The sequence below is a fragment of the Condylura cristata genome, unplaced genomic scaffold, assembly GCF_000260355.1.
Source record: "Condylura cristata isolate star-nosed mole 26May11 unplaced genomic scaffold, ConCri1.0 scaffold00025, whole genome shotgun sequence".
Classification (NCBI taxonomy): domain Eukaryota; kingdom Metazoa; phylum Chordata; class Mammalia; order Eulipotyphla; family Talpidae; genus Condylura; species Condylura cristata.
The window spans coordinates 23614809-23631181 of record NW_004567126.1 but is presented as its reverse complement, the minus strand read 5'-3'; the positions used below and the strand labels follow the sequence as shown (position 1 = coordinate 23631181).

At 46.9% G+C, this 16373-nt stretch overlaps 1 protein-coding gene across 17 annotated transcripts in view; it reads left to right on the top strand.

The window, feature by feature from the left end:
- The window catches only part of NCAM1 (neural cell adhesion molecule 1), a 277215-nt gene that overhangs the window by 203630 nt on the left and 57212 nt on the right, over positions 1 to 16373 (top strand). For all 17 annotated transcript variants that reach the window (XM_004689257.2, XM_012729542.1, XM_012729541.1 and 14 more), the window contains exons 2-5: positions 10776 to 10850; positions 13245 to 13463; positions 14433 to 14576; positions 14921 to 15058. In XM_004689257.2, the coding sequence (XP_004689314.1) occupies positions 10776 to 10850; positions 13245 to 13463; positions 14433 to 14576; positions 14921 to 15058 (576 nt within the window). The remainder of the gene's footprint in view (positions 1 to 10775; positions 10851 to 13244; positions 13464 to 14432; positions 14577 to 14920; positions 15059 to 16373) is intronic.

Genomic DNA, 16373 nt, shown 5'->3' with positions numbered 1-16373 from the left:
TTAGTAGGGGACGCTTGTGGGGTTCTTCTGGGTCCCTACAATCACAATGTCTGCCCCTTCTCTCTCTCTCTTCCTGGGCTGTAACTGCTTCCCATTCTGAGCTTCTGAAAAGCCATCGTAATAGAGAGGGCATTTCAGCTCTAACCCTAATTAGTAGGTGCCATCGACCGTTACTCATTTGTACACTAACTCAAGAGAGCAACAGTTATTTCCCAGAATAACGGATATCCTTTTTGTAAAATTATTACTATTTCTATGCTGTCCTCTTCAAAATGTTGTGTAGTTTCTGTATTATCCATTAGGTCACACGCCATCTGACTAGGGGTGACAGTGGCTGGGGGGTAGGGAGTGGACTCCTCCTCCAGTCCTCCAGTAGAGACAGAGCTCCAGCCAGAACCTCCGTCCCATGGACAAGCTGCAGATGGCCGCATAGGGGACTGATGGCTTTGCGAGAACACCTTGCCAGTAGTCCACTTTGGACGCCTACCCTGTGGCGAAGCCAGGACAGGCACAAAGCTCTTCTGTCACTAGATAATAATTTGATATCCACATTTTAAAAAGGGCAATATGGCTTATCTAGAATCCAAACTGGGGGGCGGGGGGGTTAAGAGTAGCCCACAGATGGGGAAATCGAACTCACTATTTCTAGCCCAGTCCCTGTAGGTGGCTATCACTGACGCTGAGTGCAGGGCAGCAGGTATGCATGGAGGCCAGGCCCTGGTGGTGAGAAGCGGGGCACAGAGAGATCAGCTCAGGAGGCAGGAGAACCAGGGCAGCGAGAAGAGTGTGCCCTGGTGGGCGCGGAATTCAAGGCTCCTCACTTGGTAGCTCCTGCTCACAATCCCTGTGCCCCCAGGTTTGAGGCAGTATAACACTGAGTAGGTAGCATTTTCTCTGCTTCTGTCCCTGTTTCCCAGTTTCGCCAGAAGAATCAACCCCCTTGGACATGAAGTTGACGTTCATTGAGACTGGCTGTAAACAGATACATACGTGGAACTGGGACTGTGGAGCTGGACATTCTGGGTCCCAAAGCTACACAACACAAGTCAGACCCAGGCCTAACCGACTTTATAACCTCAGTTCAAGACTGAACCTCTGTCCCTCAGTTTCTCCATTTTCCAAATACCAGAGAACAGTATCTATCTCATAGGACTGCTTTGAAGATTACAAGAATTCAATAAAGTGCTTCGTCTGGGGACTGACACTTAATCGCTATATCTGTATATCTTTGTTTGAAAGTATGAATTTTTCACTTGACAGAAACCAAATTTAACAATTCTTCGCACTAGCTGTTTGAGAGATTATAAGCCTTTGTATCTTCAATAGCCCAGATGCGCTTCGAATGACGAACACATAAGGACATTTTTGAAAGACACGGGCAGGATCTAAAATTCTCAGGATGAAGTTGCTTGCTGGCATTCTCTAAATTTCTATTTTCTGGGTGTAAAGAATATAACATCTGCAAACAACAGCTGGACAAATATTGAAAGATATAATTCCAACTTCTTGCCATGTTGGCAAAAGCTGTTGGCAGGGAGGGAAACGATTTGCCTTGTATTAGTACCTTTTTATCACTGAAAGAAAGGAAGCTCCGTTGAGTCATTCTGTCAAGACTGGGTTTCAGGATAGCAGACCTAAAAAACACAATGGCAGGACGCTCCTGGCAGCAGACAGATAATGTGCGGGAATTAATTCACTAAGAAAACCTGGGTCATCAGGAAGATTGGTAGATTTTCCATCGAAGGTCTATTTGGAGAACCTAGGCTGAGTTCCAAACATGTCTTTGTGTCCTGGCCCTATATTTCAGGAATTCACCTTCAGTGCTGGCCTGGCCTCAGGGTCTGCGCGGGCACCGGGGCCCTGAGCTTCCGGGGGCCCTGAGGTGGGCAGTTCCGGGGGACTGCCTCCCTAGCAGAACTCCTGCTGTTGTCCAGCTTCCCAGCTGCGCTTCTCAGAGCGATTCTGCACTAACTGATGCTCTTAGGTCAAAGATGAGACACGGGCAAACCAGGCAGTTCCTGGGCCAGGTCTGTGGCTCCTGAACTTGGCTGCAGCTGCCTGAGACTAATACTCCTGGGATTGCCATCTGTGAGATGATGGGGCTGCACGAGGTGTATCTCGTCCTTCCCCACTCCAACCATCTTTGTTACCAAATGGCTCTGCCATCCTGGCCGTGAACCCAGAGTAGCAGCAGCCTGGGCCTGGTCTGCTGTCTCTTGCCACATGCCATGCCCTCTGCTGTGCACACCTCAGTGCCAGGGCTGTGGAGCAGCCTGCCTTCCCCCTGTGAACCCTAGAGCTTGAGCCATGGCCCACATGAATGAATTTTGGTTTCCCTCCTGGCCCACAATCGCACCCTTTGGAGAATCTATGGGGAGACTTCTGGCTTTCTGCTGCTTTGAAGGGAAAAAATAGTATTAACTTATTTATTTTTTTAATGGCTGTGTTTGTGCATGTGTGTACTCAGAGAAAAGAAAAAAAAAGAATTTAGGTTGAGTTTGAAATTTGTCTAGCTTTATTTTTCGATTTTTGAGTATTCTGGATGGAATTTTGTAGTACATTAATGTATTACTAAGAAAATTTCATCGGCTTGGTGGCCTGTACCTGGCTCTGACTTTCTTCTCTATTTTATTTTCTTTTGTTCTTTTATCTTTTGACCCCTGTCCCCTGCTTCTCACTCCCAAACACACCCTGGCTCTGTCAACCTCTACTCCTTTCTCTGTATCCATGGGTTGGGTGGGGTGAGGGGGAGGGTTGTTTTTGTTTTTGTTTTAGATTTCACATATGAGAGAGATCATATAGCATCTGTCTTTTTTTGACTTATTTCAAGAGCATTCCATGTCACAAATGGCAAGATTTTATCCTTTTGATGACTGAATAATATTCCATATATGTAGTCCACAATTTCTCTACACTCTCATCCATTGGTGGATACTTAACCTTGTGCTCATATCTTGGCTGCAATGAATGGGAATGTATATACATTTTTTCAGTTGGTGTCTTTATTTTCTTAGGATATCCAGAGGTAGAAGAGTTGGATCATATGGTAGTTCTATTTTACATTTTTTGAGGATCTTCCTTACTGTTTTCCATGGTAGGTGTACCGATTTACACTTGCACCAACAGTGCATAAGGATTCTTTTTTTTTTTTTAAATAGGCCAAATCTCAGTGTGATTTTGATTTGCATTTCCCTAACCACTAACAATGATGCTGAGCAGTTTTTCCTGTCTTTCCTGATTTCCAACCATATGTGTCTTCTTTGAAGAAATGTCTACTCGTATCTTCTGCCTATTTTTTAGTTAGATTGTTTGGTTTTTTTCCCTATTGATTTGTATGAATTCTTTATGGATTTTTTAATATTAACTCCTTCCCCAATATATGATTTGTAAATATTTTCTCCCACTTACTAGATTGATTTGTTCTTGATGGCTTCATAGTAATTTTGTCAATATCTCTCCTTCCTTTATAAGATTTTAGTGCAACAATCTCCTTTCCACTTACCAGGCTGGCCTCTCTCCTGGGTTTGATCACTGCACGTAGCACAGGACTTGTTGAGGTCAGGCCCTGCTCAATATCACTTTGAGTCATTTCTTTTGAAAACCCATATAACGGTGTTCTGGGGTGCGCCAGATAAGAACTCTCTATTTTCCTGGGGATGGGGATCGATGAGACCAAGGCCCTTGAGAGCGGTGTGATTCTGTTTCTTCACATAAACTTAACTAACAGGTGGATTTCCTTGCCCTGTAATCCAAAGCACAAGATACTGTGTGATGCGACCTTAGTCAAGTATTTTAGCTTCTAGGTCGTTTATGGGGGTATCAAGGATGGTTGGAAACCACTGACTTCTTTCTATAAAATCAAACCCTCTGATTAGACCTAGTGAAATGCTGATTTGACCCGGGGAACCCCAGAGGCCAAGAGAGCTGTAGACAGGCATTGTCTGGCTTGGCTCTGTGTGCTGATTTGAAACCGGTCTCATGGAACAAAGCCAATACCCAATTATTCCTGATTTCCAGCAGCTCGTATAGTTTTTATGCTAAGAAGTGGAGTTCTTTGCTTCTGGCATGTTTCTTTCTGTTGTTTGGCTACCAGAATTCCATGGGGTAGTCCGCTTGAGGTAATAGGTAAGAGATTCATCTCAGTAGTGAGTCATGCTCAATTTTTTTTTTCTTCCTCACTCTAACATTATGTTATCAATTATAATATGTTGTGTAGAATGCTGGAGCATTCCAAAGTTGTATTCACTTTCTCCATGATGGGATTTGAGAAGGTACAAATACTACTTACTGCATTGCTTTTGTATATGAAATGTCACCCAGTTTTGGTGGTTTTATTGAAATGATAGAAACTCTTATTTCTCCATCCTGCTGGTATAAGAAATGAAGGCACTGCCACTGAGTCACCCTCCCTTCTTGAGTCACGCTTCCACATGTCTGCCGCATGCTGGTGTCCCCAGCGCCTCAGGAACACCCCTTCCTTGAGTGTTCCCCTTCACTTTTTACACTCTGACATTCTGGGAAGACTCAGGGCTTAGGGTCCTGAAGGGGCTTCACAGGGTCTCCCAAGGGCTTGGTTATGTGCTTATCTCAATTGACTTGTTAGAACTCTAGCTAAATGACTTCTGGGTGTTTACGTTTAGATGGGCATTAGATAGAATTCTCAGAGTGTGTGTGTGTGTGCGCGCGCATATCTGCAAAGGATTGGCAGACCTATATGTGACTAAGTGCTAAGTGACACTAAATATGACTTCTAGATGATTTCCTTTGCTACTCCGAGCCAGCTTTAAGCAATAAGGGTGCATCTAGTGGCAATTAGATTTTGGCCTGCCATTGTATAGGACTTAAAACCCAAATCTTATAGTTCCCTTAAAATGACACCTATTGCATTAATATTTGAAAATAACGGCTACTTCGTTTTCTTCTACCCAGCTGCTATCAAGAGTAGCTCCAACCAGTATTGTACGACTCACATGTCAAACATGGGTGAGACGTCTTTGTCACTCCTAATTATCCATTCATCCTTGTCTCCTTAAGTGAAATAAATTTACTTATGTCCAGCTGTTTCCCGCTGTAATAGCTATCTGACAAATTGAATTCACACACACTTGCTTATAAGCTCTCACTGAAGGTACAGTACATACATATAAATAAAAACATGCACATTGTACTCCTAATTACTGACAGATTGAATCCTCTAAAGAAATTCCTGCTAGCTTATTACAAGCATTATTGGAAATTTTGTTGGTTTGGGGTATGTCTGTGTTCAAAGTATGTGTGTGTCTAGTCTTTAAAACACCACCAAGCAACACAGCCTGACATTTTTACATGCATGACCTTCTACATCCCTGTGAGCTCACAGGACTACAGTGTCCACTACAGATGTGTAATAGGCCGTGAGATTCCTCTAGTACCTCAGTGACTAAGCATTAAAGCTGGAACTTGGACTCAGACCTCTCTGACTCAAGATCTTACATTCTTAACCGCAACTCTCCTGACTATTTCCTCATGACACCACACAAATTCAGTTTTATTATCATCCTCATTTTACAGACAAGAAAACCAAGGTGAAGTGACTTGTCTTATGTGCCCACATAATTGATTTTTGACTTTGATTGAATTTAGTCATATTTTGTGCCTATAAAGTTCTGACTGGCAAGTAAAATAAGTCAATGTAGAGAGTGGAACAGGGCTACCTGCTCACCAGCTGAATCATTCAGGAGGGTTATGTTAGTTTCAAACAGGAAGGGAAACATTGCTGGCCTCAGAAATAATCACTGAAACAATTTCTCTCAGAAGCAGTGCTAATAAATGTTTACTGAGAATAATTCACAAATATAGAATGTGGATTAAGTGTCAGACACTTAATGTTTTGTGTATACTAATTCATATAAGTAATCTTTATTTTAATCCTTCCAACTGCCTCCTAGGAGGAGGAGGGCTCTTGTTTTTCTCCCCATTGTAGGAAGACAGAGGTTAATGTTGACTTATCCAAGGCACATGAGTGATGGGGCTCAGATTTGCGCTCACCAGCCTGGCCCTAACTATTCTATAGGATTGCCCACCTGGCATCAGTTTTACTGTTGCAGAGTTTGTGTGTTTGGCCCGAAAGGTGCCCATTCTTTTCCCTTGAGTCTCTCTGCCGCAAACTGTTGCAGGCAACTGTGGAGACTGGTGCCTCCATATTGTTCTTCTGGTTCAGACATCTGGGTTTCCCACAGGTACATGTCAAAGGAAAGAGGCTCTAGCATTTGGCTCTAATTTCCAAAACAAGTCTCCATTGAAGTGGTAAATGTGCCATTCAAGTGAAATTGAAGGCTTGTTTCTAGAACAATAGCTAGCAAAATCAATGTATAGCAACAATCTGATGCCTTTTTCAAAAATCCTTAGCTTCTATTAAGTAGGTTCTAGAAAATTCTCTCATCTCACACTTAGTCTCTGATCAGATTACTCTGAGGAGCTGGTCACCATCTCTTAAATTGGTCTCCAGGGCACCTTCTTCATGGGTGCTGGCCCTCTTCTGTCTCATTTTGTCTTCCTCGGCAGCAATGTCTTCATAACCTCATAAGACAAAAGTATGTTCAGTTAGCCATGGGGGAGACCTGGGCTCACTTTTCTTTTCTCAGCCCCTACCTCCTCAAGCACATTAGAATTTGAAAAGAACACCAGTAAAATTAAACTGCTGGAGATGCTGCTGACTCAGCTGAAATCCATGCACTCCTTTTGAAATCAGAATAATTTGTCTCTGTTGCTTTGCCTTCATAAGATTCCTACCACTTCTGATAAGTGCCTTAGCATCTTATGAACTGAAAATTTAATTCCCTTTTCTTTAACAACTAAAACTTTATAGCTTGCTTCTGTCTGGGATTTAAGTTACAAAACTTCTTATCTACACCTGAAGCTGTTGGCTGAATAAGTTGGTATATTTTTCTAAACATAGCACTGATTTTTTTTTAAAGAGATTTAAACAGAAAACACATTTAAAACATATAAATCTCCCACAGGGTTATTTTACTTTTTAAATGAGAAGAAGAGAGGAGAGGGCTCATTCCTTCTCAACAGAACCCCTCTTCAATCTGTTCACAAAGGATAGAAATGAATTGACCTGGGGCCATTCAACCTGAGTCTGAGTCTCGACCCCCACCATTGCCATTAATTACTGCTCTGAGCCTCCATTTCCCCATCTGTAAAATGGGGTTAAAATACTATGACCATCTATGAACACAGAAACAGGTACAGTGAGCCTGGGTAGAAAAGATAGCAGCCACTTGACTTTAAGATTTTTGCATACGCTGCTCTTTTAGTTCCTAATTTGGAAAGAGAACAAATGGGAACTAACAGGTGATCATGAGTTATCGGGAGGACAACAGGAGGCCAGCAGGAGTTGTGGTGCAGCAGAAGAGCGTGCTCTTAGAATGAGATGACTTTCAATCTGACTTGACTACCCGTTGGCTGCGTTACCCTGGGCATCATGGTGTATTTAGCCTTATTGATGAACTTATTGGGCCTTTATAGGGCTCTGTGTGATTAAAAGAATACTGAATTTTTTTAATTTTTTTAAAGATGTATTTATTTATGTACACAGAACTGGGGTACAGGCCAGAGGTGCAGGGGCAGTGAGAGGATTCACCAGAGACAGAGTGGGGAGCAGAACAGGCAGCTTAACTGAAATACACTGCTGAGGGGAGCAGCGGGCAGGTCAGGAGAGGTCTGCCACCCATGTGGTCACCTCCGGGTGGGGGACTGAACTCATGTTGAAGTGGCTTTAGCTTCGTAGTGCTGTGCTTTTACCTGCTGCACCACAGAGGAGGCCCTACTGAATTTGTTTAAAGTGAGTTTTGTAAACCTGAAGGTATAAACTGGCTGCAGAAAGTCACAGAGGCAGAGTTTTCCCTGGAGGGCATTGTGAGCATCAGTTTGGAGGGGGTATCAGCCTCAGCAGCCCCCCCACCCCCACCCTGGGCCAAACACCTCTGGATGCATCTGATGTGAAGGATGATAGCGCAGTGTTCGTGCACGAATTATTTGTGCAGAGCAGGAGATAAGTTACGTCTTTGGGAGGAGTGTCCCTATTAGTTTATCTAAACGTCTGATGCCTATTGGGAATTCTCAGGTGTCTACAACTGGAGGAAGTTGAGGCCGTGATTTTTATTGGAAATGACAAAGGAAGAAAGGAAGGAGCAGCCAGGAGTGGAGGGTGGGGGTCTGGAGCAGATTTCCACTTAGCCATTATTAAACCCAATAAGTCAAGGTTTTGTGTGTGCAGAATAATCAGCCATTGTGCTGAGGTGGAGCTCATCCAAGCATTGATTTGCAGAGTCTGGGGTCTCCTCTGGCCCAGCTTTGACTCTGGCCTTTTGAGGGAGAATGTCTCTCTTTTCTGTGTGTGTTAAAGGTCAGGAGTCGGAATGAATATCTCTTCCTTGAAAAACCTCTGTGATGATGAATGTGTGGGGGGTCTGGTAAAGCTGAGAACTCGTTTGAGTTTCTCCTTTCTCATTTCTTTCCACGGCCCAAAGAGATATTCTGGCCACATTTGGGTACAAAGACTCTTCAGCCTTGCCAGGCTCTCCTGCCCCTTGAGAGTCATACTGTGTTTGAAAAAAGCTGAAAAAAGGAAGGCTGTTCTTTCACTTGGGGTAGGAATAACCTTCGCAAAGCTGTCAGGGCTCTGTGGTAGTAAAAGGATCCAGATGTCCAATGGGCTGCTAATGTTCAGCATATGGGCAGGGAACGAACATTCCAGGGAGAAAAGTGCCTCCAATTCTCTAAAGAAAGCGCAGTCCCCTCCTGGAAGGGCCGTGGCTAGGTGACCAATGGCTGGCGCCGTTGGCACCATGGCAGATGATCTGCAGGCAGACAGTCCCGACTGGCAGGACGACAGAGGGCATCGGCCTGCAGCCCTCCTTGTGAGGCCCTGCTCCCCAGAGCCCAGACCCTGCTCCCTAGAGATCGGGCCGTATCAAGGCTGTTCTTAAGGGTGCTGCGTCCCAGAGGTGGTACTCAGGCTCTCCAGGTCCCAAACTGAACGGAAACTTTATCTTTCCGTCACGGAGGCAAGAGCCTTGCGTCATGACAAGAATACTTACTGGGGGCCTGCGGTCCGGGCTCTGAGGCCCAAACTAGAAGCGACCACAGGGAAGTCACTCAAGGAGGTGCGACAGGGTGATGACCGAGGCCCTGGTGTCCCCTGAGGTTAGACTGAGTGGTACCCCAACTCCGTGCCATCTGGAGAAGGTGACAGGAAAGCAGCTGCAGCTGGTGCCCAGGATACCGGGGCCTGCCTGGGCACTATCTTCTTCCGCAGCGCTGCATCTAAAGCAAGCGCAGCCAGTGACACTCAGGAAACACGGGAGAAGGTCTTTCACTGCTCTCCAGGACAATTCCATCCTGAGCCCCACACGAACAGTCAGCAGAAGGCCCAGGGAGGCAGGGGCCACCATTACTATCACTTTGCTTCCAGACTGGCGTGTGGCATCTCTGAGCTCCCCCCCTTAAGCTCACGGTGCAGAGTTCTGCATCCTCTCCTGCCTCTGCCCTTGCCCGGCTCCTCACCCTGTCCTCGCCCCTTCCCTTCTCATTCCCCTCACTCTGCAGCTTCTGCTGGGGTCTTCCCGGGTCTGCTTTATCTGTGGGTCGATGCTGGGAGGCTGCACCCCAGGAGCTGGCTTGCCCCCTCCCCACTACCCCCCAGCAGCCCTTTGATCCCTCAGTTCTGCTGAGCACCACTGTGGTCCTTCACGATGAGACCTGCACAGCAATGCCTGCAAGTCAGTCGCCATGGCAACGCGCTCTCCCTCCATCTACTGCCAAGAGAAAATGGCTGTGCTGAGGAAGGCCTCCCTGCGTCTCTGCCACCGACCCTTTTGTCTAGGCCCCTGCTTCGCGTCTGCGTTAGAAAGCTACGTGCCTTGACCCACATGTCCATTAGCCTCGGTCTTCAGACATGCTCTGCCTTAGAGGACAAAAGGCAGAGGGAGTGGAATCCAAGCGGATAAAGCCATTTTTCCCCTCCCTAAAACTGTATTTTCATCAGGCTCAGTTGGTTATGTGCTCCTGGCAGGTAAACGAACTGCATGAATCCGGGCACCTGAGGTCCGGTGGGTGGACTGCCAGAGCATATGGAGATTCACGTCAAAATTCTGTGCACGTTGCCCAGGAGTGCAGGGAACTCCCCAGGGCACAGACCACAGGGCCTCGGGGTGGGGCCGACCGACAGGGTGTTGATGTTTGAGGCTGTGCCTCTTACGGAAAGAAGCACGTTGGTCCCAGAGCTGCTTTGTGAGCTGCTTTGTCTGCAGAAGCATCCTCTGCCCAGATCAGACTGGGGCTTCACGTGGGGTCCCCACAGTTGCTGAGCACTTGTGGGGGGTGGGCAGCACGTCCCCGTGAGTCTTAGCGGGACAGGCCTCCGGGACTGTGTAGGGACATGGCAGGTTGATGGCCAAATAACCAGTTGGGCTGTTCCTGTGAACCCCGGTGGTGAGGCTGTTTGGAGTAGTACCATAGCCGTCTCAAGGCGTTGAAAGCATTTCGGGCAGAGGTCACCCCGGTCTCCTGTGAAGGCCTTGCACTGGCTAATGGCGTTAGCAGTTGCAAGAGAATGATCTAGACTATGTCTGCACCTGGCGTCTGTATAAGGAACCCCTGGTGACGACAGTCTCCGCCCCTCTCTCTTCCTTAAAATAAGCCCAGAGACACCATTTTGGTATGAGAGCTCTGGGTTTTTCCTTCTCAGTAATCCAAACATGTGTTTCAACTTGGATTTTGTTTTTCAGTTTCTCTGCAGGTGGATATTGTTCCCAGCCAAGGAGAAATCAGCGTGGGAGAGTCCAAATTCTTCTTGTGTCAAGGCAAGTGCCCCATGCTCCACTGCATGGCAAGAACTTGGCCCGAAAGCTTCAGGCAGAGCAGAAGCAGCAGCTGTGTGCTCCTGGCTCACTACTTTGTCCTGAGAAACCTCGGCGTTGACCCGGGAACCAGAGACGCTTACAGGCCCTCCGGCCACCCTGCCCTCCTGCAGGCTACCCCCGCCCAGGGCAGTGCCTCTGGGGTCTGCCGGGTGGTTACGGGTTTTCTGAGGAGAGGCAGAACAGTGCTGGTCCTCCAAGTGCCTGCAAAGAGCAAGCTCAGAAAGCACGCTGCAGTGGCCGGTGTGAGGATTAGAATCCCCCAAAGCAGGAAAATCCAAGCTCTAACCCTGCCTGAGAGAAAACGACCCCTTTTGTTGCGAGGACATAGATCCTGGGTTTTCTAGATCTCATGTGGAAAGCGACACTTCCTCCCATGGGTCCCCACCCAAACACTGGAGTGTCCCTGATTTGTTTAGAAATGCTGCTCCCTTCCCACATAATTATCAAAAACTGTCCTGTGGAGGAGTAAGGTTCCAATTAGGCCTCGGATTCGCTGTCTGTGACACGCTGGGGATTTGGAACAGGGAGGGACCAGGAAAGAGCTGAGCTAGGTGTAAGCTGTGACATTTCCCAAGCAGCTTTGGCAGGGAGGGGCCGCTCAGGGCTCTCGTGATTTGCGTTCGCTGAGGTGGCTGTGGCCTCTGGATGTGTTCACTCCAGCTTTGCCTTCATTACCGCAATTTCAGTGATCTGGAGATGCAGCCGTGGGGCCCACAGCACATCTTGCAAATAGCGATATTTATTGAAAACATGATGGGCCCTGAAAGAAAGACTGCTTCATTTCCATACTAAGCATCTGTGGAGGGCTGGGGAGCGGGCCGGGGAAAGGCGCCATGCAGAGAAGCCACATCGCTGGATCCAGCCCTTCACCCCATTCCAGCGCAGGGTCCGGACAGCAGCAGCACCTGCCACTCCTAGGTGCCAGGGAAGGACACCTGCGTGACTGACCGTCATTGCCACATTTCAGTTCAGCAGATGAATTGTCTCTCCGAGGCAGGGGTGCTGAAATGACATGTTGGTTTGTGCAGGCAGATGTTAGAATAAAACTGGGGTGTCGTCTTCTCCTCAGGAGCCTGGCATCTAAGCCCTCACGCAGGTTAATCAACTAGACCTTTGTGTTTGGATCCTACATATGCAAACTCCCTCAGTCTCCTGCTCTGTGAGGCTGCAAGCTCCTTGCTTAAAGGCTGGCACAGAGTAGGTCCTCAATAAATGCCTCCTCTTGTCCCTCACTAAAGATAGGACCCTTGTGAGAACTACTAACACAACTGGTAGTTTTTTTAATTCTGTTTTTTATTGACTAGTCATGTACATGTCTGTGTAACTTTGGGGAGTGCATTTTCACCCCTCCTTATGTGCATATGCTCTACCCATACTTTCATGCTGATGACCTGTCCCATTATTTATCCTCCCCCTCCCCCACTCCATTTCCTCTACAAACTATTATATTATTTAGAGTCTAAGAATTATTTTTGCTGTGCTTTTCCTAAATAATATGTTCTTTGGCTGTTTATATTCCAAGAAGAATCAAATCTTCAGTCTCTGCCTTTCATTTTCTGATAGTCACCCCAAGATCCATTCATTTTTGTCCTCCAAACTCTATTTCATCTTTTTCAGTAGCTCAGCGGTATTCCCTGGAGCACACATTCCACGCTTTCTTTATCCAGTCATCTGTCGATGGGCATTTAGGTTGGTGCCAGATCTTAGCTGTAGTGAATAACATTGTGAACACAGCAGGGAATGAGTCTTCTCATGTTGAACTTTTCCTCTTCCTTGGAGAAATACCTAGCAAGGAAATTGTTGGACCCTCTAGTATTTCCATGTTTAGCTTGTTAAGATATTTCCATAGCATTTTTATTAGGGATTGTACCAAACTACATTCCCACCAGCGGCACGCAAGTGTTCCTTGTTCTCCATATCCTCAACTACATTTGTTGTTCCTCTCTTTCTGACGCGGGCCATTCTCACAGGAGAGAGAGGATGGCTCCTTGTTCTGATGCATGTTTCCCAAATGAGAAGTGATGGATTCTTTTTCACATGCCGAAGGTCACCTCAGTGTCTTCTTTGGAGAAGTTACCTACTTAGATCATGTGCCCTTTTTGGCTCAAGCTATCTCGTGTGTGCTTTTGAAACACTCCAACAACTGGAGCACCTAACAACTGAGCACAGAAGCCAGAGAGCAGCTACACAACTTTCTAGCATAACTGGCCATCTGCCCCTGGTCACCAAGCCTGATGATCTCTTGACCAGTACTTCTGAGTCCCCCACCATCATTCTGGAGGGCGCTCTGTCTTCCCAACTTAAGTGGTTTAAAAATGATCTCTTGCTCTTCAGTGGCAGGTGATGCCAAAGATAAAGACATCTCCTGGTTCTCCCCCAACGGAGAAAAGCTCACCCCAAACCAGCAGCGGATCTCGGTGGTATGGAATGACGACTCCTCTTCGACGCTCACCATCTACAATGCCAAAATTGACGACGCTGGCATTTATAAGTGTGTGGTTACAGGCGAGGACGGCAGTGAGTCAGAGGCCACTGTCAACGTGAAGATCTTCCGTAAGACCTCTTCCTTCTCCTTTTACCCCCTCCTCTCCTTTGGCCAGGCACGCACCTGGACAGCAGAGAGGTGTAGCAGTAGAGCCAGTGGCTGAGGGCTGCCGAGCCCGCCTTGCCCCCTTTCGTCTGCCCGAGTCCTTTCAGAGTGAGCTGAGAGTGAAAATATGTTCTCAAATGATCCTAGGCCACTCAGAACTCAAAGCCCCAGTCCACGCTGGTCACAGCTACCTCCCTCTCACCTCCATTCTCTAAATTCAACGATACACTATTCTGAGGGCTCTTACGGATTCCCCCATCTCTCCCCTACTGGGGATTTGTACTTCTTACTGCACTCTCCTCTGTGGGTAATGGAGCCTGAAGGCTTGGCCAGTGGGGGATAATGATCCGAAACCCCTGGGCCACTCAGCGCAGGCAGCTCCTGCTGCCACCGAGGTGCTTATTATGCATCTTTTGCAGCGGCCAGTGTGAGGGCGGGTGGCAGCAACTAGAACAGTATTGATCGCTACAGTATTTATTGCCTTGAAACCTGCTTTTCATATGTTCGTCAGAATCCTTTCTGCTGTAGGGAACTTGAGGCAAGGTACCAGACACAGGGAAAAGGCACCGACGGAGGTCTCCACCTCCTCCTTGTAGAATAGGTAATGGTGCACCCTCCCTGAGTATTGTGCTTCATCCCACATGGCATGGATGTGGTGAAAACATGGCCTTCCCTCCATAGGTAGTTTTCTGGATAAAAATTAGCACTCAGCGACTAGACATTGACTACTAAACATTGATGCCTTGGCCTCCACTGATGCCACTGCTCCACCTGGCATCCATAGCCAAGTACTGGATGGGATCCCTCTTGTATACAGAGTAGGAGTAGACCAGGACTCGAGTCCAGGTAGCATGTTGCAATGAGAAGGAATCTGTGGGGCAGGGCGGGGGGAACCATCTGTTTCCCTCACTCTTCTCTTGCTCACTTTCCAGAGAAGCTCATGTTCAAGAATGCACCAACCCCGCAGGAGTTCAGGGAGGGGGAGGATGCCGTGATTGTGTGCGACGTGGTCAGCTCCCTGCCCCCAACCATCATCTGGAAACACAAAGGCCGAGATGTCATCCTGAAAAAAGATGGTGAGACCTGAATCTTCTGGGTCCCCCAGTCTCCTAGAGTGTCCCCTCTGCTGGCCCCAAGAAATTCTGACCCCAAGATTCCAGAGCCACATACCATGTCCAGCTCCCGACTGATGGGTGTCTGTAGCCTGCATGTTCAGGCACAGCTTTCTCTCCAAAAAGATGAAGTTCCCATCGATTCTGCCTTTGACTGTATGTTAGAGCCAGGGACACATTTTCTTATTTCAGCTGAAAGCCCCACCCTGTAAGATGGACGCTGGGGAAAAGGAAGGCCCTGCTCCCTGCTTTCAGACTGCAGAGTTCTCTGACGGATCATGGCTGACGCTGCTTCTTGTCTCTCCTAGTTCGATTCATAGTGCTGTCCAACAACTACCTGCAGATCCGGGGCATCAAGAAAACGGATGAGGGCACGTACCGCTGTGAGGGCAGGATCTTGGCACGGGGGGAGATCAACTTCAAGGACATTCAGGTCATTGTGAATGGTGAGGAGACCTGTTCTTCCCACTTTCTCCACAGCTACCACCTTGGCTCTCCACAGCCCTACCCTATCGTCCTCTATGGTCTATAAAATAAATCCTGTCACGACTTACACAGCTTTACGTCAGATGAAATATACACAAACACTGTATTTAGCCTCTTTGGCCTTTTTTTTTTTTAAGATTTATGCATACAAGAACTGGGGTACAGGCCAGAGGTGCAGGGATTGAGAGAATTCACCAGAGACAGAGTGGGGAGCAGAACAGGCAGAACTGCACTGTGAGGGCAGCAGCAAGTGAGACAAGAGAGGTCTGCTGCACCATGTGGGTCAGCTCCCTGGCCAGGGATCGAACTTGTGCTGCAGTGGCTGCAGGTAGCTTCACAGTTCTGAGACTTAACCCCTTGCACCACCTGGGGGGCCATGGCTTTTTTTTTTTTTTTTTTTTTAATACACTTGCCTTTTGGGTCTCCCTGGACTATGGGGACTTGCCATACAACTCTTGAATGCCCTTCATTGCCTTGAGTCACTTTCCCTGTGCTTCCTAGAAAATTCTTACTCATCCTTCATTGTCCTTGATGTTACCATAATTGTGAAGTGAGTCCCCTGGCTCGATGTTCAACGAAAATATTATAATCAATTCCAGCCTCAGAATAGTCAGAATCATGGTCCAAGGGTTTATTAATCTTAATTTGCAGTGTCAAATAAACATACCCACAGAATCGATCTGGCATTTACAAGATGTTTATAGGAAATTATAATGTCATTACTAAGAAAATAAGTAAATCATGGTTGAATTGTTTTGGCTATTGATGTGTACTTTTTGATATGTCTCCTCCTCTCATACCTTTGGTGAAAACGGTTTGTGAGCAGGAACACTGCTCACTACTGCACAGAAATGTCCCTCTTTGATACATCAAATTGGTATTAACCATGTAACCGCCGGAAGCGGGAATTTTAAGCTTTTTCCAGTATGAAGAACCTCTTTGACCTCAAGTTCTGCCAACTTTGGTAGTTATAAGTTTAGTGTGCACTGACTGGTAAAATATATAATGATAAATCACTCCTGTATGTTGAATGCCATTTTACAATGAATAAAATACATTCAGTATTAATGCATCTCCTAGAGCTGTACCATTGAAAACCGGTATTGTTATATATTGTTGAGAAACACAGATGCAGGTCTGTGGGTGAATCATGTATACAGCTCACAGTAATTATTTAGCATCACATGAATTTTGAGCCCTTACAGTAACCACAGCAGCCTAGACTCTTGATGCCAGGCTGGGACCCTCTGACCGGGGTTCCCTCTGGGGGCGCTT